We start from the raw sequence: 26,596 nt of genomic DNA, 5'->3' as shown, positions 1-26,596 counted from the left end.
GGTACATGGTTACATAGACTTTCATAGGGGGAAAAACGTTGAAAATTTTCTTGTCCCAAACCCCAAAGCCCAGGGCTTTGGGATTTGCCCTTTGCTCATCTATTTGGGTTTTCTACCCAAATTTGTTCAAATTTTTCCCCCAGGGGCAAATATGGCCCCCCCCTGGGGGGTTTACAAGGTTTTTAAGACTTATAAGGGGAAAAAATTTTAAAAAATTCCCTTTTTGTCAATAACCACAACATTCAAATTTGGGCCACATGTAAGGGTTTTGGGGTGGCAAGAAAAGAACCCTTTACATGAGTTGACCTTGAAATTTTACCAAAATTACCACCCTTTAAAATTTTGTAGCTACAGCCTTCAAATTTTGGGGGGGCCAAGGGGTAGTTTTGTGGGACTGAAAAAAACTTTTTTCCTTACTTTACCCAGTGACCTACTTTCCATTTTTTAAGGGAAAAAGGCTTCAAAATTTGGACCACATGCATAGTTTTGTGTTCTGAATTGGGAAATTTGAAACCCTTTATTTTTACCTAAATGACCCACTTTTACATTTCTCAACAAAAGCCTTTAAAATTTTGGGCCCCATGCATTTGTTTTGGAAAAGGCCCCAAAATTTGACCCTTTTCATTGACCCCCTGGCCTACTTTCCAAAATTTTTAAGGTAAAAGGCTTTAAATTTTTAACCCTTCTTATCTTGTTCCCAAATAAAATTTTTACCCCTTTTTTTTTTTACCTAGTGACCTACTTTTCCCCATTTCCCCGAGCTAAAAGCCTTTAAATTTGGGGCCACAAGCATAGGGTTTTGTGTACCCAAATGAACTTTTACCTTTAAAATGACCCAGTGACCTACTTTCCATTTTTGTAGCTTAAAGGGTTCAAATTTTTGACCACATTCATAGGGTTGTGAAACCCAAACAAACTTTTTCCTTGACATTTACCTTGTGAAACCCTTTTTCCCCATTTTTTAAGGTACCCGGCTTTAAATTTTTACCCATGCATAAATTTTGTTCTAAATGTAATTTGACCTTTATTTTTACCCAGTGACCCCTTTCACATTTCGTTTCCCGAAAATTTATCAAGGGGACCTACTTTCACATTTTTTTCAAGAAAACCCTTTTGAATTAGGGGCCCCATTCAAATTTTTTGTGTACGGAAAAAGAAATTTGCCTTTAGCTTTTCCCGTAAGTCTTGAAATTTGGAAACTCAAAAATGGGACATTGGGGGCGCCCAAGATCACTCTGTGATCCTTTTTTAAAAATTTCTTTTCCCCTTTTTTTGTTAAATAAAAAAGCTTAATTTTGTAACTTTTTAAAGCCCCGGAAACTACTGTTTTCAGGGGGCATATATTTATCGCCTGTCCGTCAGTCCGTTCGTTTTCCGTCCCTCAATACCCCCCTTTCCAGAATGCTTTAAACTAATGAGGGGTTTAAAATTTGACCATTCCTCATCTTCAGACATCACCTGAAATCAGTTTTACCTTGACCTTCCTCCCTTTTGGACCTTGGTTGCTTTATATGGGCCATCTCTTGTTTAAACCCAAAAGGGGCCTTTCGTCCCAGCATCAATAACCCTTTCTCAGAATTTTTTTGAACCAAAAGCAGGAACCCCGTGACCATTCCCATCTTCGGGGCATCACCTACCTCCCTTTGACCGTTACCTCATTTTGGACTTAGGTTTCTTTTTGGGCCATTTTTTGGTTTAAACCCAAAAGGGACCGTTTGTCTAGCATCAATTTCCCCTTACTAGAATGACTTTATCAGGGGGTTTTTCCCCCCGCAGGGGTTTTTTGCGTCCTGACGGCTTCCCACTGTTTTGAAAAAAGCATTTTTCCCGTTCCTCTGCGGTTTCCCAAAGGACCCCAAAAACGGGCACCCCCCTCCTTTCCTTTTGCCTCCTTTGGGGCTGATTTTCCCTGTAAATGCCCCAATTTTTTTCGGGCCCACGGAAACCCCCCCCGACTTGGGGCGCATTTTACTTAGGGAAAAAACAATTTCCCAAATTTAAACAAATTTTGTTAAACCCTTTTCGCCATTTTGGTAAAGGGAAAAATACTTTTCCCCACTAAAGCACCGCTAAAATAAAGACTTCCGTTAAATTCCTTAAAAAAATCGAAAAAAGGGTTTTTTTTTCTTTCAAAAAAAAATTTAAAAATTTATATAAATTAGAATAAAATTTTATGAAAAAAAAAAATAAATCACAAAATTATAAAAAAGGATCAAGTTTTATCTTTTAAATTAGAAACAAACTGTGAAAAATAAAAAGCATGGGTTACACAAATAATTGCCGGGAAATTTAAAATTTCTGGCTTTTTGACTTAACTAAAAGAGTATCAAAACCCCTTTTTTTGTCGGGTTTAATTGAGGGAAAATCATGTCATTTTTTAAGATGCCAATTTTGGGAAAAATTTTTAAACATCTTCTATCTAAATTAAAAAGGGTTCAAGTCATTCGGTTTAGGGGAAATTTTTTATAGTATTTAAAAACCCTTTTTTAAAAAACAGTAATTTGTGGACCCCCAAAAATGTTAGGGGCCCTTAAAAATTTGCGCCATGGGTCCATGGGGGGGGGGGCTCCCCAAAAAAAAAACCCCCAGGGAAAACCCCGCCCCCTTGGGAAATAATTCCGATGTAACCTTTGACCATTCCAATTTTTCAGACATCACCCACCTCAGTTTTTCCTTGAAAAATTTTTCCCCTTTTTTTGGGTTAAAAGGGTTCTTTTATTGGGCCTTTTCTTTGGGTTTAAACCCAAAAGGGCCCCTTTTGTCTAGCATCAGTTAACCCCTTTTCTAGAATGACTTGAAATAAAAAAAGAGTAAACCCGTGACCATTCCCCATCTTCAAACATCACCCACCTCAGTTTGACCTGACCCGTTTTTGGGCTTAGGTTTTCTTTGGGATGACAAAGGGTGCCACCAGGGGGATCAAAGGTTTTTTGAACGGGAGCCCTTTTTTATTAATGGGCCTAGAAAAATACCCAGACCAAATTTTTTTTTGGTACAACATGGATGAACCCCAAAAATTTTTGGTGTTTTTTGACAAATCTTTCCCTTAAAAAAAAATTTCAACTTTAATTTTCCCCAAATTCTTTTGAAAGATCTTATTAAAGCCTTTTTGACCCCTTTTTTGTCCTTAAATGCAAAAAAAAAAAGTTGAGCGTATAGGGGCCCTTATGGCCCTCTTTTTTATGCCCCCCAAGGGGGCATATAGTTTTTGAACCCTCTGTCGGGCCCGTCCCAAAATTTTTGTTTCCTTTCCCCTAACTTTTTTCAAAACGATGGATGGGGGTTTTTTAAAAAACTTGGCCCTGAATGTGTACCACAGTAAAACGACGTGCGCGCGCAAGACCCAGGTCCGAGCTCAAAGGGCAAGGTCACCTTGACATTTTAAGGGTAGTGGAATTTTAAGGGCGGTCCGGTCCCAAAAACTTTGTCATCGAAGGTGGATTTTCCAAAAACTTTGGGTGAATGGGTCCCAGTAAGACGACGTTTTCGCACGCAAGACCCAGGTCCGGGAATCCCCAAAAGGGTTTAAAGGTTTACACTTAAAACGTTAAAGGATATTTCATTGATGGGCGTGTCCAGTCCTATCTTTGTCCCCGATGGATGGATTTTTAAATAACTTTGGGATGAATTTTTGTACCCCAGTAAGAAAACGTGTCGCAAAGCAAAACCCAGGTCCCAGCTCAAAAGGCAAGGGCACACTTTGACATTAAATGTCATTTTTCATGGGGGGGGCATTGTGGGCGTTTTCCGGTTTAAAATCATTGTCATTTATGCAAGGATTTTTAAAAAAACTAAAAGATTGTGTACCCAGAAAACGGGCGTGTCGCGCGCAAGGCCCACTACGTAGGTCCAAAGGTTCAAAACCCTAACCCTCGGCCTAACTAAATTTAAATTTAAAGTTTCCATCGGGGGCAAGTGTCTCCATGGAGACGCTCTTTTTTTTGAAACTTTTTCAAAGAAATTTTTTCAAAAAACAAATTTAAAAACCCGGTTTCCCGGGAAACCCGTCTGACAAAAATTTTTAACTTTTTTTCTAATTGCAAATTGACAGCCCGGGGGAAACCCGTTTTTGACGCAGCGCCACCCCATTTTTACACCCCAAAAATTCGGGGGTAAAATAAAGAAAAGATAAAATCTGAAAGCAAAAATTTTTTGACTAAAAAAAAAAAAACCCAATTTTTCACGGAAAAGGGCAGATCGGAATCTTTTATTACGATGGTTTCCCAAAATTTTTGGGGGATAGGGCGATAACCAAATTTGTACCTCCCAAAGCTTTTTTTAAACCATTGAAAAACTTTTAAATAGTTCAGAATAAAAAAAATGGGCCCAAAAGCTTTAAAAATTTTAAGATGTTTTTATTATGCTGACCTAATTTATCTACGAAAATTGACGTTTTTTTTGGGAGCATTTCCTCGTTTTCTTTGAACAATTTCAAATATAATTAAATTTTAAATTTGGAATTTTTTAAAAATAGAGGAAACGCAGTGGGGCATGGAAACTCCCTTTATGGTTGGGTTTAAAATCAAAACTCGATTAAAGGCCCGTTAGACTTTTTACGCAAATTAAGTGGGGTTTTTAAAAGCAAAGATATTAGGTATGATTTTTTCTGACAAAAACACGAATATTTTCAAGGCTTCCCATTTTAAATCAGGTGGCGATAAAAGGGGGCCCTCATGGCCCCCTTTTTTAAGGGGCATACAAGTAAGTTAAAGGGAAAAACCCTTTTTTTACCTGCATTTTTATTTAGTAATTTGGGTTTTTCCCATGGAAGCCCCCAAAAAAAGTCAGTTTTCTTGTATTTTGGGTTTTATAGATTTTTCCCGGGACAAAACCCAAGGGGGAAGACAAAAGTGGGGGCTTTTCCTTTTTTTCATACATCTAATCAATCCCCAAGTTTTTGTTAGGGTGAAGTGAGTGGTTCACTGGGGATTAAAAAACCCAAAATTTTTTTAATTTTCTGTCAGTGAACCCCCAAGTTCTATTTTTTGTGGGGGAAAAATTTAACCAAGAAGGGGAAAAAAAAATTTAAAGAAAAAAAAAATTGTAGTATTAAAATACAACAACATTTATTTCCAAAAGGGGAAATGTTTTAAAAATTTTTTAATAAAATTTCATTTTATTTATATTACAAGTTTTTATAAGTGGGTTATTTGACACTATCTAAATGAACACGTTTAAGGGGAAGCTTTATATTATAGGGAAAAACACAAAAGGTTTCAGTGTTTTTTTTTGCATAATTGATATCAAAAATTTAAACAATCTGACAATTTCCCTTTAAGGCTATCATTAAAAAATATTTGTTTCAGTCAGTTGCCCCAAATAACACCAGAGTTTTTGGCCCTTAGTAGTTTTTTTGTGTTAAATAAAAATTTTTGGGGAATTTTTTTGCTTCCTAACCCGCTGACATATTTGACCTTGAACTATAAAATGAATTTTGTCACCATAAAGGGTAGTGCACCCACAATTTAATTTAGGATTTCCCTTTAATTAAATTTTAGAGATTTTTGCCCTTTAATTGTTTAAAAAACTGCCCTAAATTTTTTCATAAAAAGAACCAACCAAAGGGAGAAATTTTTATTAATTTAAAAATTCTTTTATTTTTTTTCATGAAACCCAAAAATTTTTTTATCAACATGTGAATTTGTGTACCCACACCCAGTCACCCCCATCGCCCTGGACATTCCCCCTTCACCAACCCCACAAAAAAAATTGTACCCTCCCCCACCACCTCGCTCCTCCACCCAGTCACCCCCATCACCCGGATCATGGGCCCCCACTCCACCCAACAAATTTTTTTTTATCCCGCGCCGAAGGTGTAGGGATATAGTATTGGCGTTGTCCGTCTAGGAAGTGGTTTGGAATATTTAAATAAAACTTCATATACATGTTCACCACTATAGGGAAATGCAGCCTGTCAAGTTTCAGTCAGATTGCCCAAGTAACACCAGAGCTATGGCCCTTAGAAGTTTCTAGTGTTAAATATATAGGGTACTATAAATATGGCAATTTCTGTTTCATTTGACCTAGAACTATGAAACTTAAATTGTACATGTATTTAGACCACCATAATGTGGTAGTGCACACAATGATTTCTTCAGGATCTCTTTAGTAACCAGAGTTATTGCCCTTTAATTGTTTAAAAATCCACATATTTGTACATAAGAAACTAACCAGTTGGAAGAATTTTGTTAAATTTATTTAATTTTTTTTCCATGAACATTCATTATCAACATGTGAAGTTGTAAACCCACACACCCCACCACCCTGGTCACCCCCACTCCTCCACCCACCCCACAATTATTTTGTTGTTTTTTTTAGCCAACCATCATCAGATGGTTGGCTATTCAAATCACTCTGCGTCCGTGGTCCGTCATCCTTCCGTCCGTTAACAATTTCTTGTTATCGCATCTCCTCAGAAACTACCAGGGGGATTTTGACCAAACTTTGTCAGAATGATGTATTAGTTGTGTCCCCCTGAAAATCAGACTGGTTCAGCAATTTTTATGCCCCCCTTCGAAGAAGGAGGGGTATATTGTTTTGCAGATGTCGGTCGGTAGGTCGGTTGGTCGGAATGTAGACCAATCCGTTTCCGGATGATAACTCAAGAACGCTTGGGCCTAGGATCATGAAAGTTGATAGGGAGGTTGGTCATCACCAGCAGATGACCCCTATTGATTTAGAGGTCTGTATGTCAAAGGTCAAGATCACAGTGACCCTGAATAGTAAAACGGTTTCCGGATGATAACTCAAGAACACTTGGGCCTAGGATCACGGAAGTTGATAGGGAGGTTGGTCATGACCAGCAGATGACCCCTATTGATTTTGAGGTCAGTATGTTAAAGGTCAAGGTCACTGTGACCCTGAACAGTTTAACGGTTTCCGGATGATAACTCAAGAACGCTTAGGCCTAGGGTCATGAAAGTTGATAGGGAGGTTGGTCATGACCAGCAGATGACCCCGCAGGGTTGTCAATAAGAACCGGCCGCCGGCCGAAATGGACGGTTCAAATGGCATTTGGGCCGGTTCAAATTCGCAAAAAAAAAAAAAAAAAAAAAAAAAAAAATCGGACCTAAAACCTAAAAACATTAACCCGTCGATTATAGTTTTTTTTCACGATTCTGTCACGAAAATATAATTTGTATAAAGAACTCTCCATCCAGTCTAAAAATCGATATTACTCACGGCCGTTTCCGTTCATAATACACAGCGTGTCATCACGGGCGATGGTTTCATACATAGGCACCCGATTTTTTGGGCTACGCTCCTGCACTGCAAAAACTAAGTAACAGGAGAAAATATGCTATTTCTTAAACGGGAGATTTGTGGACTTTTCACCTTTTATATAGGTAGGTTGAATTACAGTGCATGACATGGTACGATATATGTCGGCGCGCGCGCTCTGCGGTGCAGGAGCGTAGCCCAAAAAATCGGGTGCCTATGGTTTCATACACTGCCACGTGCCTGTCGATCTTTGACTTGAGTTAAAAACACGCAATAAACCAATGACAGCTGTGGATGTAGAACTGTAGAAATCAAAGCTAACGTCAAAGAGACGAAAATCATGTTTCACGGACTGAATTATTATATTATACAGGCCTCGGCCTTAACTTTTTTCAGCAGTTGCCAGCAGGTCCACCAACTGCTAAAATCTAGTAGACCTGCTCAGACTTTAGTGGACCTCCAATTCCATCACATAAATTGTGATGTTGTAGACGTCATAACTTCATATGACTCAAAGAAACAGGACTTATTTCTAAAATAATTAAAAATGGAAGACAGTAGCAATCTGTTATCCCGAAAAATAATTATTTTGAAAAGTGTCCCAAAATATGGACACAATAATCATCATCCTTCCGACCCGTGTTGAAAGTGAAAAAAAAATCGACACTTATCGGTAATTATTCTGATGATAAACTAAGTAATTGGCCGTTTTCATCATCAGTTAACACCCCCTCAAAGAGCTAAAAGAAGTGTGTCGGTTATTGTGGCATCTGCAGTGGAGATCAAAGCGGTATAGTTTCCCCGAGATTGTCATGGCATTACGTCATGTTTTCGCGCCATGTGACACATCACTGTCTGATCGTACTTTCTCGATTCCTTTAATAGTTGAGAAGAAATCAGTAAAAAAGTTTTTTCTTTAATTTTTTAAAAGCGACTGTTCAATATCCCGAATAAACTGACATGTAAATGTGTCAAACCGTGAACGATGATAGTGGATGTCCTACCTCTGTGACCTATTTGCCCTCAAGAAATTTACAAATATGTACAAAGAATCATTTAAAACTTATTAAAAACCGCAACGACATCATACTGCTTCATTTTAAAGGCACATTTCTATTTACGTTCATGAGGTCACGTAACTTATTCTGCCGCGCTAACAGAAATCTGTTTGCCAAAAATCGTTTTACTCCATGTATTTAAATTGCTGCCGCTTTTTTCATTATTTAAGATTTTTTGTGTTTTTTGTACTTTCTGGTCAAAAGTCTGAATTTTATTATCATAGTATGTACCGTTTATTTACTTTAAGAAGGAAATAAATGATCAAGATCGCGCTGTTTGAAATTTTACAAAACATTATATGAAAATTTTATCGTTTTTAAAGAATTTTGCCTACATTCCTGTAGATATCTTATTGAAATTGTTATAGAATTCAAACTGTATTAGTTCTCAAGAGGTGTTGAAAATTTGAAGCGATTATATTAAAAAATGAATGCACTACGCGCGTTTTTTGTGTCAAAAGTAACCGCGATGTAAATTAGATATTACGATAGGGCGCATGTGCTTGTGGAATGGAAAATTACCAGCATGACGTTTTGATATTTTTACGAATCGCGGGTAAATTCCAGTCAATCCAGGTAATTTTGCCGGATGTAATTTTCTCAATTTGGTAAAGTTACCACGTAAAAACCACTCGCCCGATCGGTTGAGTAGTCCATTCGTGCTATCCCGACTTTTAACTCGCCAATGCTTATAACTGTAGAATGCCGTACTTAAGGCAAAATCAACTTTGGTTTTGTGAATTCGGCGATATGGGTACGATCTCCCCCCTATTTTTCACTTTTAAGGGTTTTATTTTATTTGCAGACCGTGACTGAAAATTGGTTGACCGTCGGTCTACCCAACTTTTGATAGTGGACCTGTCGATATTTTCGTTGCGTCGGTCCAACGGTCCACCGCTAAGGTCGAGGCCCGATTAATATTAGAGATCTACGTGAAAATATATTCATCAGTTATCGTAGTGTCAAAGTTATATTTTGTAGCAAAAATTTCGGAAGAAAGAGTGATGGGACATCCGCGATAATTTCCAAGAATTTTGAAATCATGAGTGTCGATGGTCCCGATTTAAAAGAAAAGACAACAAAAAACAAAACAAAGAAATTATCCACAAGCTCCTTTACATTTAATAATCCAAAATCGCTCATAACTAATCTGTAAACAACAATTTTCGGATATTTTCACACCTATTTACCCCTGTCGAGTGCTGTTTATTGCATTGTATAACAAAGCCAGGTGTTGATTATAATGTGTGACAACTGAGACAGATATTTAATTCCTATAAAAAAAATTATTAATCACAATCAAATTAGATCAGAAAATATATATTGGCTTTTACCTTTTTTCTATAAATTTTTGAAATCGAAAGTACAGTAGTTGTCGCGGTATCAGCCGGCCGATTTTTAGCTCACCTGTCACAAAGTGACAAGGTGAGCTTTTGTGATCGCACGGTGTCCGTCGTCCGTGCGTGCGTGCTTGCGTCCGTAAACTTTTGCTTGTGACCACTCTAGAGGTCACATTTTTCATGGAATCTTTATGAAAGTTGGTCAGAATGTTCATCTTGATGATATCTAGGTCAAGTTCGAAACTGGGTCACGTGCCTTCAAAAACTAGGTCAGTAGGTCTAAAAATAGAAAAACCTTGTGACCTCTCTAGAGGCCATATATTTCACAAGATCTTCATGAAAATTGGTCAGAATGTTCATCTTGATGATATCTAGGTCAAGTTCGAAACTGGGTCACGTGCCTTCAAAAACTAGGTCAGTAGGTCTAAAAATAGAAAAACTTTGTGACCTCTCTAGAGGCCATATATTTCACAAGATCTTCATGAAAATTGGTCAGAACGTTCATCTTGATGATATCTAGGTCAAGTTCGAAACTGGGTCATGTGCCATCAAAAACTAGGTCAGTAGGTCAAATAATAGAAAAACCTTGTGACCTCTCTAAAGGCCACATTTTTCATGGATCTGTATGAAAGTTGGTCAGAATGTTCATCTTGATGATACCTAGGTCTAGTTCGAAACTGGGTCACGTGCAGTCAAAACTAGGTCAGTAGGTCTAAAAATAGAAAAACCTTGTGACCTCTCTAGAGGCCATATATTTCATGAGATCTTCATGAAAATTGGTCAGAATGTTCACCTTGATGATATCTAGGTCAAGTTCGAAAGTGGGTCACGTGCCATCAAAAACTAGGTCAGTAGGTCAATAATAGAAAAACCTTGTGACCTCTCTAGAGGCCATATTTTTCATGGGATCTGTATGAAAGTTGGTCTGAATGTTCATCTTGATGATATCTAGGTCAATTTTGAAAGTGGGTCACGTGCCATCAAAAACTAGGTCAGTAGGTCAAATAATAGAAAAACCTGTGACCTCTCTAAAGGCCATATTTTTCATGGGATCTGTATGAAAGTTGGTCTGAATGTTCATCTTGATGATATCTAGGTCAAGTTCGAAACAGGGTCATGTGCGGTCAAAAACTAGTCAGTATGTCTAAAAATAGAAAAAACCTTGTGACCTCTCTAGAGGCCATACTTTTGAATGAATCTCCATAAAAATTGGTCAGAATGTTCACCTTGATGATATCTAGGTCAAATTTGAAACTGGGTCACGTGCCTTAAAAAACTAGGTCAGTAGGTCAAATAATAAAAAAACCTTGTGACCTCTCTAGAGGCCATACTTTTCATGGGATCTGTATGAAAGTTGGTCTGAATGTTCATCTTGATGATATCTAGATCAAGTTTGAAACTGGGTCAACTGCGGTCAAAAACTAGGTCAGTAGGTCTAAAATTAGAAAAACCTTGTGACCTCTCTAGAGGCCATATTTTTCAATGGATCTTCATGAAAATTGATCTGAATGTTCACCTTGATGATATCTAGGTAAGTTTCGAAACTGGGTCACGTGCGGTCAAAAACTAGGCCAGTAGGTATAAAAATAGAAAAACCTTGTGACCTCTCTAGAGGCCATATTTTTCATGAGATCTTCATGAAAATTAGTGAGAATGTTCACCTTGATGATATCTAGATAAAATTCAAAACAGGGTCACGTACCTTCGAAAACTAGGTCAAATAATAGAAAAACCTTGTGACCTCTCTAGAGACCATAGTTTTCAATGGATCTTCTTGAAAATTGGTCAGAATTTTTATCTTGATAATATCTAGGTCAAGTTCAAAACTGGGTCACATGAGATCGAAAACTAGGTCACTATGTCAAATAATAGAAAAAACGACTTCATACTCAAAACTGGGTCATGTGGGAAGAGGTGAGCGATTCAGGACCATCATGGTCCTCTTGTTGATAAATATTTTTCTTAAATCATTTTAATAAGAGGAAATGTCATGGTAAATTTTTATATCAGATACTGTCAAATGCTGTTAAACTGTCTTTGCACCATCATAATTTGTCAAACACATTCTTTAAACTGGAGATTTGGTCCCGGACATACAATTTTGGATATCTGGATTTTGATCAATAAAAAATCGAGGCTAGGGGTTTTGGATAAGGATAGGTGGGATGAGAATCAAACAGTTAATTTTCTATGCCTAAACTTGTATTACTTCTAACTCTGTACATTTTGTTTTGATGGTTCTAACAGTGACATTTTTTGTCACGCCAAATTGTAAAAATTCATCTGGGGAATCTTCTTCCCCACAAAAGAAATATTAGTAGGCCTACAGGTTTAATTCTCAGTAGAGTTTTGAATTTAGATATACAGTAGTTCAATAACTATTTGATTTTGCAAAGAAGTACAACAAAGAGTTGGAGTGTGGTGACAAGTTAGATATTAGCATTTCAGGACTTGAAAATGCATTAATGAACGTGTAAACTCATTTTTATTATTATCTCCAAATTTACCAGGTGAGCTCATAAAAATGTGAAAATAAGGGTATATTGTATTTAAAAATGCAGTGGAAAAGATGTTCTTAAATGCTTCCAAAATGCCGGACCCCCCTAGCTGGCCGCCTACATTTCTATTTCAGCCTGTTCAACAAAAACTTATTGACAACCCTGGACCCCTATTGATTTTGAGGTCAGTATGTCACAGGTCAAGGTCACAGTGACCAGGAACAGTAAAATGGTTTCCAGGCAATAACTCAAGAACGATTGGGCCTAGTGTCAGGAAAATTGATAGTTAGGTTGGCCATGACCAGCAGATGACCCCTGTTGATTTTGAGGTCATTAGGTCAAAGGTCAAGGTCACATTGGCCAGGAACAGTTAAACGGTTTCTGATCTTCTTGTCCAAAACTATAGGGCCTAGGGCTCTGATATTTGGTATGTAGCAAAATCTAGTGGTCCTCTACCAAGATTGTTCAGATTATTTCCCTGGGGTCAAATGTGGCCCCTACCTATGCATGTGGTCCAAAATGGAAGGCTGTAGCTACAGAAATGTGAAAGTAGGTCACTAGGTCAAGATCAAGGTCTACTCATGTCAAGGTTCATCTTGCCACTCAAAACTATACATATGGTCCAAATTTGAATGATGTAAGTTACGGACATGAAGATTCTAAGTTTTTCCCTATATAAGTCTATATGACCATGTGACCCCTGGGGCGGGGCCATATTTGACCCTAGAGGGATAATTTATTGTAAACATGTGAAGTTGTGTACCCACACCTGGTCACCCCCTTACCTTGATCACACCCCTCCCTATCCCCCCCACCCCCCCCCCCCCCCCCCCCCCCCCCCCCCCAAAAAAAAAAATTATTTAAATTTTTTTAAACAAACTTCATATACATGTTCACCACTATGAGGTTATGGGGCCCATCAAGTTTCAGACAGATTGCCCAAGTAATGCCAGAGTTATGGCCCTTAGAAATTTCCATTGTTAACTATATAGGGTACTATAGATATGGCAATTTCTGCATCATAACATTTGATATATTTGATCTTGAACTATGAAACTTTAACAGAATTTAGAGCACTATAATGTGGTTGTGCACAATTACGAACGGGTTTCTTTTGTAACTATAGAGTTATTGCCCTTAAATTTTCTAAAAATCCACATATTTGTACATAACAAATTTACCATTTGGCAGAATTTCATTAAATTTCTTTCATTCTTTTCTGTGAACATTTATTATAAACATGTGAAGTTGCGCACACACACCTGGTCACCCACTTGCCTTGGTCACCCCACTCCCCCCCCCCCCCCCCCCCCCCCCCCCCCCCCCCCACCAAAAAAAAACATTTTTTTTTTTTTCATTATTTTAGATTATTTTCAAACCTTCCATGATTATTTATCAACATGCAAGTTGTACCATTCCCCCACCTCACTCCTCCACCCAGTCATGCCCACCACTGATCATGCACCCCCCCCCCCCCACCCCCAACTTCACCCTTTTTAATTTTCCGTCAATATTTATAATCAACATGTGAAATTTTGTTTCCTCTCCCGTTCCCCCGGCACCCCCACCCCCTAAAAAAATAAATATATTAAGTTGTGACTGCACAACCTTGTCCTCAGCCATGTTCAAGATATCTTACCTGTGTTCTCTTAAGAACATCTGTTCTTTTCAGTTCAAATGTACATGTTAAACAGCAACACCTGGTGCCAAACCACTCAAAGACAATATTTCGTTCCAGTTAAACTTCAAGCTGCTCACATTTCAATTAACTGCATTTAATTTTAAAAGCTAAGCTTATTACAGTAAGCATATCCCATTCAAAATAAATTCTTTAGTCAGGATCAAAGTATCATACATTTATTATGTACTCTTTTATTAAACATTTGTTTTCTGTTAAATTGATTTTGACTGATGAAATTATTTGCTTCTTATTAACATCCTTAACTTTTTGCCGGATATATTTTTTTGCCATTCCTCACCACAAACCCTTTCGGCGGGGGATACCAATTCATCGAATTTGCTTGTTTAAATCTTAAATCTTCCATGAATATTTGTGACAAGCCATGACAAAATGGCCCCAAATTACAATTTTATGGAAACTAAGTTTTTCACATATTCTGAACTGTAGATGTGTCCTTAACATAAATTCAAAATTTTAGACCTGCATGTTTAAAAATAACAAAGTTACAGCATTTTTTATACGCCCGTTTGAAAAACAGGACATATTCTGGGAACGCCCGTGGCGGGTGGGCGGCATCCACAAACTTTGTCCGGAGCGTATCTTCTTCATGCATGGAGGGATTTTGATGAAACTTGGCACAGTTGTTCACCATCACGAGACGGAGTGTCGTGCGCAAGAACCAGGTCCCTAGATCTAAGGTCAAGGTCACACTTAAAGGTCAAAGGTCAAATTCAGGAATGACTGTCCGGAGCATATCTTCTTCATGCATGGAGGGATTTTGATGTAACTTGGCACAATTGTTCACCATCATGAGACGGAGTGTCTATGCAAGAACCAGGTCCCTAGGTCTAAGGTCAAGGTCACACTTAGAGGTCAAATGATACAAGAATGAAAACTTTGTCCGAGCATTTCTTCTTCATGCATGGAGGGATTTTGATATAACTTGGCACAAATGTTCACCACCATGAGACGGAGTTTCCTGCGCAAGAACCAGATCCCTATGTCTAAGGTCAAGGTCACACCAGATGCAAGAATGACTTTGTCCAGAGCATTTCTTCTTCGTGCATGGAGGGATTTTGATGTAACTTGGCATAATTGTACACCATCATGCGTAGGTCCCTTCTTTAGAATTACTTCCCTTTGTTTTACTATAAATAGCTTATATTGTAACTTTTTCATTACTAGTCGTAGCGAAATATCAAGACCACTTTTCTGTAGTACAACATGAATGTTACATCCAATTTTAAGGTGTATTTTGACCTATCTCTACCTGGTAAGGATTTTTTTGAAACTTGGTCAGAACGTTTATCTTGATGACCTCTAGGCCAACTTCGAATCTGGGTCATGTGGGGTAAAAAACTAGGTCACCCAGTCAAATCAAAGGAAAAGCTTGTTAACACTCTAGGGGCCACATTTTTTTATTAGCTCACCTGTCACATAGTGACAAGGTGAACTTTTGTGATCACCCGTCGTCAGTCCGTCAACAATTCCTTGTCTGCACGATAGTGGTTTCATTTATGATTTTATTTTAACCAAACTTGCACACAACTTGTATCACCATAAGATCACGGTTCCTTTCTTAAACTGGCCAGATTCCATTATGGGTTCCAGAGTTATGGCCCCTGAAAGGGCCAAAATTAGCTATTTTGACCTTGTATGCAAAATAGCAGCTTTATTTATGATTTGATTTTTACCAAACTGGCACACAACTTGTATCACCATAAGATCTTGGTTCCTTTCTTGAACTGGCCAGATTCCATAATGGGTTCCAGAGTGATGGCCCCTGAAAGGGTCAGAATTAGCTATTTTGACCTTGTCTGCACAATAGCAGCTTCATTTATGATTTTATTTTAACCAAACTTGCACACAACTTGTATCACCATAAGATCTCGGTTCCTTTCTTGAAATGGCGAGATTCCATTATGGGTTCCAGGGTGATGGCCCCTGAAAGGGCCAGAATTAGCTGTTTTGACCTTGTCTGCACAATAGCAGCTTCATTTATGATTTGATTTTAACCAAACTTGCACACAACTTGTATCACCACAAGATCTTGCTTCCTTTCTTCAACTGGCCAGATTCCATCATGGGTTCCAGAGTAATGGCCCCTTAAAGGTTCAAAATTGGCTATTTTGGCTTTTGCAGCCATATAGAGACTTCATTTATGGTTTTATTTGATACAAACTTCCAAAATATCTTCAACAACAATAAATCTTGGATTCCATGACAAATCAGATTCAATCATAGGTTCCAGAGTTATTTTATCTGATTACCTCCCCTGATTGGAATCAAAATGGATTTATATCAGTAAGTACTTACAGGACTTATTTGAAATTTCATTATTGTTATTAGTTGGACTGAGACAATCAGGGTAGATAACTATGGACTGATTTTATGTCAAATTACCTCCCTTTATTTCAAATTAAAATTGTTATATCTCCATAACTACTGAAGATACTGATCTGAAATTTCATTTATGTCAACAGATTTATTTGGCAGATCCTTCTTTTGTCCACTTACAATATTTTTTTTTAATTACTTCCCTTTTACGTTACTATAAATAGCTTATTTTTAGTAACTTTTTTATTATTGGCCGTAGGGAAAACACAAGACCAGTTTTCTGTGGTACAACATGGATGGTACCTCCAATTTTTAGGTGTATTTTAACATATCTATACCTTTTAAGATTTTTTTTTTCTTTTTGGTTAAATTTCTTCCCTTTGTTGTTCCTGTCCTTTGGACTTAGATATTTTTTCTGAGGACCTTCTTGTCCTCAAGTGCAATGATAACAGGTGAGCGATATAGGGCCATCATGGCCCTCTTGTTCAGTCTTCATAAAAATTGGTCAGAATGTTTGGTATCATAAAGTCTTTTATGATTTCGACTCTGGGTCATGTAGGATCAAAAACTAGGTCAATGGGTAAAATCAAAGGAAAAGCTTGTTTATACTCTAGAGGCCACCTTTTTTGCTCCAATCTTCTCGAAACTTTGTCAGAATGTTTTCATGAAATCATGGACTATTTTTAATCTGGGTCATATAGGGTCAAAAACTAGGTCACTAGGTCAAATGAAAGAAAATGCTTGTTTACACTCGGGGCCACATTTTTTAGTCCAATCTTAATGAAAATTGGTTAGAATATTTGTCGCCATGAAATTTCGGACAGGTTAAAAATTAGCTCCGGTTGGGTTAAAAACTAGGTTATTAGGCCAAATCGAAGAGAAAAAAAACTAGATCAATAAAACAAGTGCCGAGAAACAGGCCACCGCGATAACATCTCAGGATTCGGTAAGATCAGCAAACGCTGATGACGAATTAAACACATCCTTGGATAATACCTTGATAAAACACATGGTGAAACACTGTACACAAGTGAAGGTTTTACTGACCGTTGAGTGTCTGAGAGTCTCTCACTGAAGAGATACTAGAAAATTTAGTAGACACCGGAACAGAACAAAAAAATAATTTTCTTACCCAATTTCTTTCAAATGCGAATACAAACAAAGGCAACCTTATTCATTGCAATAAATATTAAAATAATTATTATAAACTTTGTATTAAATTTTACTTTAGTGTTATATTTATTGAAATAATTTCCCCTAATGGTGCCCCAGAATTTGTTCCGTTCCGTTTCGCAAAATACAGTCAGCCTAATTAAGATAAATACTTACCATAACAGTCCCTGCACTTTAAATATCTGTGTATCTTCAGAGCAATTACTGCATGTATTCTCTGACCCAGTTTCATACATTAATGGCGTGTTGATTTCAAAGGGGAACAATTCACTCATTATTTATGATATATCATTGCTAGTGCGATAACGTTTAAACTTAAACCTTTCGCCCTATATTATTGATTTTAACACCAGTGGCTGTTTTAAAAACAAATTAAAGAAAACAAATATCCAATTAAGTGACGTCAACTTCAGCATCATTTTACTGAAATCGAGGCTCGTGTCATTTGGGATAAAAATGTCACGGCGGGACACATTTATCAACATGCAAAGTTGTACCCTCCACCCAAAATCACCCCCACCTACCCAATCATGCATTCTCCCCCCATTACCATTTTTTATTTTCTTCAGTATTTATTACCAACATGTAAAGTTTTGTTCTCTCACCCAGTCACCTTACAGTCACCACCCACATTCCAGATTTCTTATTTGATTGTTCTGTCTTAGGGACTTCAGTTCAAATGTAATGAAATTATTTGCTTCTTAGCAACATCCTAAACTTTTTATCGGATATAGTTCTTTGCCATTACTCAAGGGTCTTGCTCCACCATCAAAGCTTGTTACAGATGCCCTAATGTATAGATACTATCATGTTATTTTGAAATACAGATAATGTTTACTAGAACAAGTTTTACCAAGAAACATTACATTTCAGGTGTGTGATGGATGTCCAGGTGTAATCTGAGTAGGACCTACTGTTTTGCCTTCTGTTTATGATGGATGGGTTTAATCCTCTGGACCTCCTTGCCAGTGCAGCAGAGCTGCAACAGAAACATGAGGATGGTCCAGAGAGAATAATTATCACACGGCAGCGGAGAATTAATGCAGGCAAAACTTTCATCAACACCAGCGGGCAGAAAGAAAATAGAGAACTGAGTAACAACAACAGTTCAAAAAATAAACCAAGTGTAGTAATTGTCAAAAAGATTAAAAAGGTTGATGTAAACCCAGATTTGGAGAAAATGCTAGATGAACATAATTATGGCAATGCAAAAAGAAATAATAATAAGATAGGGTTAGAGCCAGTGCTTGAAATTGGTGAGCGAAAAAGAATAGGTACAATGTTAGATAATTGTCATACTTCAGAAATCTGTGTGCAAGCCTCAACCACTGAAGGGCAAAATGTAGATAAAGTCTCACAGCTGAATGACTCAGAGTGTATTCATGTTGTAAAGTGTAACATTGACTGTACAGATAAGACTACACATTCAAATAGGATATGTATATGTAAACAAGAAAATAGCGAAAATAAGTGGTCAGAATTTGATAGGGGAACAAATCTGTACAGCCAGGGACATGCAAGTATAGTTTTAGATAAAAATGGACAAAACACTTTAAATAGAAATGTAAAGTCACATGATATTTTGAGTAGGACACCTGATAAGATGAAATATGATAGTAAACAACATAAAATCTTTGACATTTCAGTAGGAAGTAGAGACTTGTTGACTCTTTCTGAGGATGGACTGGATTTAGATGAACAAACAGGAGAATTTATAACAAAACCTGGATCAAAATTTTTAAATAAACACTCTGTTAATGAAAAAGGAGACAATCTGGAAAATTGTAGTGAAACTGAAAAAGATGAGCTACTATGTCTGTCAAAGAATTCTAGTTGTGAAAATAAATTAGCAACAAAAATTAGGTCGGCAAATCTGGTAAAAGCTGAGAGTAAGACCATGTCATCTCATGTTCCTAAAAAGTCTGCCTCTGAGCAAAAAAATGTGCCTAGTGTGAAAGTGATTCCTTCAGACATTATCTCCGAGCCTGTGGTTGATAAGCAGCTTCAAACTTTTGTAATCAATATCACTGAAGGAAATAGTTCTGGAGACAAGCTTACAAAATTTACTGTTTCTAGCAGCCAAAATTTACCAGATTCTAGCATTGAAGGAAAAACTTCAAGTACTGGAATAATCAGATCTCTGTTAACAGAAAATAAAGTTGGTGAATGGAATGAGGGTGTCAATTCAGGGAGCAAAAAGAAACCAGTGATATTGAATATTGTGTCCCCAGAAACTAAATTACAACATTGTGATCCAACAAATAGAGGTGAAAAATCTGCATCTTGTGAATCTTTGAAAGATCTTGTCATATCAGACTCCTTATGTACTGATGATTCCTCTACTAGTGTTCATTTGTTTTCCCCAGACTGCAGAAACCCAGACTCTATGGGGATTGTAGAAAGTCCAGTTACACATAATGTGAATGAATTATACTCGGGGGATCAAGAATATAACAGTGTCATAAAGTCCAGTAATGCGGAAGAGCAGCTTGCACTATTAGATAGACCTGATGAAATTAAAATGCAGCCAGGGATAAGTATTTGTAGTGCTGTTGCCTCTAGTCCATTGAATTCAAGTATTTGTGATAGTGCAGGAGACCTTGATACACCCAGTGTAGAAACTATTTCAGATTGTAGAGAATTGACTGTAGAATCAGGGTTGTTACTGACAGAAAAATCTGAAAATTGTGATAATAGTGCTAATGATATCTTACCTACATTGTCAAGTGGAAGTGGTATACCAGTCTTTCAGTTTGATTCTGATCATTGCTATGCAGGAATGCCAGGAAAAATAAACACTGAAAGAGGTTCTGTTGAAAATGAAAATTTAGTGCAAAGTGAAGAAGAGGAGGCAGAAAGTCCGCTTAGATCTGCAAGTGAGTTGTCACAGGATAGTGGGTATGAAGATGTAACCCAATCTCCTGAAGTACAACAGCCAACAACTGTAATGGAAGAAAATATTAATGAAAAGCCATCAGCTGTTAAAAATTTAGTTCCAGTTCTTGTTAGTGTGAACAGCAATGGTTGTTTAACTGTGCATGATACGAACCTGACAAAAACACTTGGAGGTCAGGTGTTTTTGCATGAAAACATGAAACTGATATCGGGGACCAATATTACCTCAATTTCACAGGCACCATTGATTCTTTCACCTGTTGCAGTAGGAAAAGCTACATCTCCTTTATTAACTGAAGTACCTAAGCCTGTTCAGTCAAAACCAGAAAGTATTATTGGAATATTGAGTCCAAAAACATCAGTAATGTCTGCAACATTAAAAGATTCTCAGGAAATTTCACCACCAAAATATGGAAAATTCAGAATAGGAACATTTGCTTCTTTCAGTAACACAGGTGTGGATTTAGAATCACCAACAAAGCTGAGCTTACAAGTGAAGAATGAAGACAAACCGAAGAAGATCTGCCAGGCTTCCATAAGATGTCGATCAAACAGCGTGAAGGGTGGAAAATCATCCCCAGTAGTAGATACATTAGGAACACTCGTACAGAAAGTGAAAAGCAGCTTATCTCCAGCTTCTTATGTCGAACCAAATGGTATTGACCACATTCATCATGATCATGATTACTGTACAAAAAACTTAATGCCATCAGTAGTGAACAGTTTTTTGGAAGCAAGGTTGCTTAGTAAAGACTCTGCTAAAGGAAAAGTAGCACATAGTAGAGGGAAGAAGTCAGATATAGACTTTAGATCTGAGTATAAGTCTTCAAAACGCAAAAGAAGCTCGGCAGGTGTAACAAAGGAAGAAGTGCATGATGACTATGATGTAGATAGTGAAAGTGATACACTTAGTAATCCAGAGTCCCTGAGACCAAAATATCGGAGTGAAAAGCTTATTGAACCAAAACAAACTGATCCAAAAGTTAAAATCACAGGCAGCAGTAATTTTCAAGACCAGTTTGTGTACTTCATGAACACAAAGAAACGTAGTCGTAGGCGTGAAAGTAAAGACATCCCTTTACCAAATGGGACAGATCGTATTTTCATTCCACCTAAGCCAGGTGACATTGTTGTACCTCATTTAACTGATCAGGATATTGAGAATTTGAAATTACGCTCAAAACAGTCCAAACACCAACCTGGTACCCCTTGTTCTAATTCTCTTAGAAATGAATTCATGGCAGCAAAACTTGGCAATGGGGTATTTCCAGCCACACAACCGCCTGAAACTGTTGATGATGAGAAGAACATAATAAACACTATCCTAAGTCTTGAAAATGAGGATTTAGTATCACCTGTTCAAAGTGAGCCACCACGATACAATGAGTCGATGGAACTGTATGGTCAAGGTCTGAATGCTGATATAATGAATCTGTTCCCAGAACAAATGAACCTTACACCAGAACAGATGGATATATTGTATAGTGCTGTTGATGAGGTTCAGAACTCGTCACCAGGACTTGTTGGCACAGAAAAACTTGTTTCAGCAGAAACTAGCAATTCTGCTTTCCAGTTTCCTATGCAGTCATTTGAAGATTCGGGTGTTGCTTGCACTACCACTGTCACAGATGGTTGTAGAGAAGCAGAGGATACTTTAGCAAAAGAAACCCAGCTTGAACAAGATACTTGTGCAGATGAGGCTAACACTGGTAATATGCATTTACCAAATGTTCTTTGCAGATATCTATCTATTGATGGTATTTTGCTAATTTTGGTATACAACTTTTTTTTTTGCGGGGTCTAAATTTGACCTGTTTTGGCAGAGTCCTTAAAATTAGGCCAGCATTTTTTGTTTAGGATGTTATGGTATGTGCAGACATCTGTCTGTCTGTCATTTCTTGTCCGGAGCATAAGTTAATTAATAACCATTCAAGGTATTGACTGTAAACTTTGCTTATAGTTTGGTGGTGAAGAGATGATGTACAGAACATTTGAACAAGATCTGTAGGTCAAAGGTCAAGGTCACAAATGGACCTCAGAGGTCAAAATTTGCTTTTATATATCATGTCTGGAGCATAATGTAACTATTCAATGTAAGAGCATATGAACCAGGTCTGTAGGTTAAAGGTCGAGGTCACAAATGGAGCTTGAAGGTTAATTTTGTTGTTAATATTTCGTTCGGAGCATAACTTATTAAATAATCATTCAAGATATTGTCTTCAGTCTTGGAATATGGATAGATGAATATGAGACAATGTAGAAACTTGTTAACCAGTTTGTAGGTCAAAGGTTGAGGTCACAGCAAGGCCAAATATGTCGCTCCATATTTTGTGTCCAGGGTATAACTAAATAACCTTTCAAGGTATTGACTTTAGGTAGATAGCAAACAGATGATGTTGAAGTGCATGAACTTGGTCAGTCATCTCGGATTGAGGTTAAATCTTAAACTATCCTGTGTATTTTGGAGCACAACTTCAAAACTATTTAAGGTAGACTTTTAAACTTGGATTGTATCATAGCTCAGTGTTTTTTCTTAACAAATTTGGTGCAGGTAATTCGTATACTCTGAGTACAGGGTGCGGTAACTAAAAGTGTGCAGGTATTTAATACCCGCACGCTAGTTACCGCACTGTTGGATAGGAAGGTATGCCAGCGTGTCTGGAACAGTAGACAGCGAGGTGTATTTTATTGATTTTCTGCTCTAGCATTGGTTTATTTTACCTGGGCTTTACACATTTGTAAAGCAAGGATTATAAGTACTCACTGAACTGCTGTATATGGCAGTGTGGAACGCCTACAACTACCATATATGGATGGCTATGATACAAAACAGAAAGAACATTAAAACTCTCGGGTAAACGATTTATACTCGGGGGCTACGCCCCCTCGTACAAATCGTTTACCCTCGAGTTTCAATGCTCTTTCTATTACATATTGGTTGGTGGTAAAGCCAGAAAAAAAAGCCTGCGTCTTTAAGGTTACTTGACAAAAAAATTAGGATAGGTAGGTGGGCAATTATGTTCTTTTTTAGCTCACCTGTCACATAGTGACAAGGTGAGCTTTTGTGATCACCCTTCGTCCGTCGTCTGTGCGTGTGTCCGTCCGTCAACTATTTCTGGTCTGCACGATAGTGGTTTCATTTATGATTTTATTTTAACCAAACTTGCACACAACTTGTATCACCAAAAGATCTCAGTTCCTTTCTTGAACTGGCCAGATCCCATTATGGGTTCCAGAGTTATGGCCCCTGAAAGGGCCAAAATTAGCTATTTTATTCACCCAGAGTGCTGGCAACCCTGCCCTGCCCTGGGGGTCACATGGTTCATATAGTTATATAGGGAAAAGCTTTTAAAATCTTCTTGTCAATAACCTACAACATTCAAATTTGGACCACATGTATGGTTTTGAGTGGCAAGATGAACCTTGACATGAGTTGACCTTGATTTTGACCTAGTGACCTACTTTCACATTTCTGTAGCTACAGCCTTCAAATTTGGACCACGTGCATAGTTTTGTGCACTGAAAAAAACTTTGACCTTGACATTGACCTAGTGACCTACTTTTACATTTTTGAAGGTACAGGCTTCAAATTTGGACCACATGCATAGTTGCGTGTTCCGAAATGAAATTTGGCCTTGATTTTGACCTAGTGACCTACTTTCACATTTCTCGAGCTACAGCCTTCAAATTTGGACCACTTGCATAGTTTTGTGTACCGAAATGAGCTTTGACCTTAAGATTGACCTAGTGACCTACTTTCACATTTCTGTAGCTACAGGCTTCAAATTTAGACCACATGCATAGGATTGTGTACCGAAACAAACTTTGACCTTGACATTGACCTAGCGACCTACTTTCACATTTTTGAAGGTACAGGCTTTAAATTTGGACCACATGCATAGATTTGTGTTCTGAAGTGTAATTTGACCTTGATTTTGACCTAGTGACCTACTTTCACATTTCTCAAGCTACAGCCTTGAAATTTGGACCACTTGCATAGTTTTGTGTACCGAAATAAACTTCGACCTTAAGATTGACCTATTGACCTACTTTCAGATTTCTCAAACTACAGCCTTCAAACTTGATGCACATGCATAGTTTTGTGTACAAAGAACTTTGTCCTTGAAATTGATCTAGTGACCTACTTTCACATTTCTCAAGCTACAGCTTTCGAATTTGAACCACATGCACAGTGTTGTGTACGGAAATGAAATTTGACCTTGAGCTAGTCAATAAGTCTTGAAATTTGGAACACTCAAAAATGGCACATTGGTGGGCGCCAAGATCACTCCGTGATCTCTTGTCTTACAATAATTTTTTTTGAATTACTTCCCTTTTGTGTTACTATAAATAGCTTATTTTGAAACTTTTTTATTATTGGCAGTAGGGAAAAACCAAGACCACTTTTCTGTGGTACAACATTGATGGTACATCCAATTTTTAGATGTATTTTGACATAACTTTACTAGGTAAGATTTTTTTTGTGGACTTGGAAAAATTTTTTTTTGGAATTTCTTCTTTTTCTTGTTCCTGTCCTTTAGGCTTCAACAGTCAAGTTCTTTAAATTTTGCTCCCATCCTCTGATGTAACCCTTTCGGGCGTATATTGCCCGACTTGGCGGCGCTCTTGTTCAAATTATTCTGATTTGTCAAAGAACATGGCCGCCAAGGGGCGTGGTCATTTTCCCCTATATGTATGTAGTGCAAATTTTAAAAATCTTCTTGTGTGAAACTGCTAGCCCAATTTTAAAATAATTTTATACCACTGGTCCTTGTCTGACCCTCCACCAAGAATTATTCAAGTTATTTTGATTTGTCAAAAAGCATGACAGTCAGAGGGCATGGTTACTTTTCTTTATATGTGTATAGTGGAAACATTAAAAATCTTCTTGTATGAAATTGCTAGCCCGATTTTAAAATAATTTTACACAAATGGTCCTTGTGTGACGCTTTACCAAGATTGTTCAAATTATTCCGATTTGTCAAAAAACATGGCTGCCAGGGGGCATAGTCACTTTTCCCTATATGTATATAGAAGAAACTCTTCTTGTATTAAACTGTTAGCACAATTTTAAAATAATTTCACACAAATGGTCCTTGTGTGACCTACAAATATTGTTCAAATTTTTTTTATTCATTAAAAAACATGGCCGCAGGAGGGCGTGGTCACTTTTCATCAGCAGATTCTTTTAACATCTCCAAAACCACTGAATGGATTTTTAGCTCTCCTGAGTTATTGTGATCACTCGATGTCTGTCGTCTGTCAACATTTAGCTTGTGTATGCGATAGAGGCAGTATTTTCAACTGATCTTCATGAAATTCAGTCAGAATGATGACCTCTATGAAATCTAGGCCAAGTTTGAAAATGGGTCATCTTGGTTCAAAAACTAGGTCATCATGATCTTCATGAATTTTGGTCCGAATGATTGCCTTGATGAAGTCTAGGTCAAATTCTAATATGGGTCATCTGGGGTCAAAAACCAGGTCACTAGGTCAAATCTAAGAAAAACTTTGTGTATGCAATAGGGACTGCATTTTACACTGGATTTTCATGAAATTTGATCAGAATATTTGTCTGGATGAAATCTAGAAGGAGTTTGAATAATGTTCATCTAGGGTCAAAAACTAGGTTCTGGTCAAATTAAAGAAAAACCTTGAGTATGCAATAGGGGCTGCATTTTACACTGGATATTCATAAAATTTAGTCAGAATGATTGCCTTGATGAAATTTAAGTCAAGATAGAATTTGGGTCATCTGTGGTTAAGAACTAGGTCACTAGATCAAATCAAAGAAAATCCTTGTGTAAGCAGTAGAGACTGTATTTTTCCATTGATCTTCATGAAATTTGGTCAGAATGATAGCCTTGGTGAAACTAAGGTCAAGTTTGAATATGGGTCATCTGGGGTAAAAAATCTAGGGCGCTAGGACAAATCAAAGAAAAACTTTGTGTATGCGATAGAGGCTGTATTTTTTAATTGAGGTTGATGAAATTTGGTCAAATCTAGGTCAAGTTCGAATGTAGGTCATCTTGGCTCAAAAACTAGGTCACTAGGTCAAATTGAAGAAAATATTTGTTTACACTTAAGAGACCACATTTTTTGGTCCAATTTTAATGAAAATTGGTCAGAATATTTGTTTCCATGAAATCACTAGGTCAGACATGTTTACACTGTTATGGTATGTTTCTCAGGTGAGCGACCTAGGGCCATATTGGCCCTCTTGTTATGAAACTTTACAGAAATGATCTCTGGGTAACTCTGTCTCAGAGTTATACAAATGGTTCCGGTTCATTGAACATATGGGTCTTTTTGGTTAGAAATACGTTTTCAGCTATCAGAATTTAATAATCTTTTTCTCTAGAGCATTGATATTTGGCATGTGATATAAGGGTG

The 26,596-nt window shown here is 37.4% G+C and overlaps 1 protein-coding gene across 1 annotated transcript in view; it reads left to right on the top strand.

The window, feature by feature from the left end:
• The window catches only part of LOC123546155 (uncharacterized), an 88,672-nt gene that overhangs the window by 34,790 nt on the left and 27,286 nt on the right, over window positions 1-26,596 (top strand). The window contains exon 2 of the mRNA XM_053551317.1: window positions 18,182-21,912. Coding sequence (XP_053407292.1) covers window positions 18,240-21,912 — 3,673 coding nt within the window. The 5' untranslated portion in view covers window positions 18,182-18,239. The remainder of the gene's footprint in view (window positions 1-18,181; window positions 21,913-26,596) is intronic.

Source organism: Mercenaria mercenaria, chromosome 9 (assembly GCF_021730395.1).
Source record: "Mercenaria mercenaria strain notata chromosome 9, MADL_Memer_1, whole genome shotgun sequence".
Lineage (NCBI taxonomy): Eukaryota > Metazoa > Mollusca > Bivalvia > Venerida > Veneridae > Mercenaria > Mercenaria mercenaria.
This window is presented reverse-complemented; position numbering and strand designations above follow the sequence as displayed.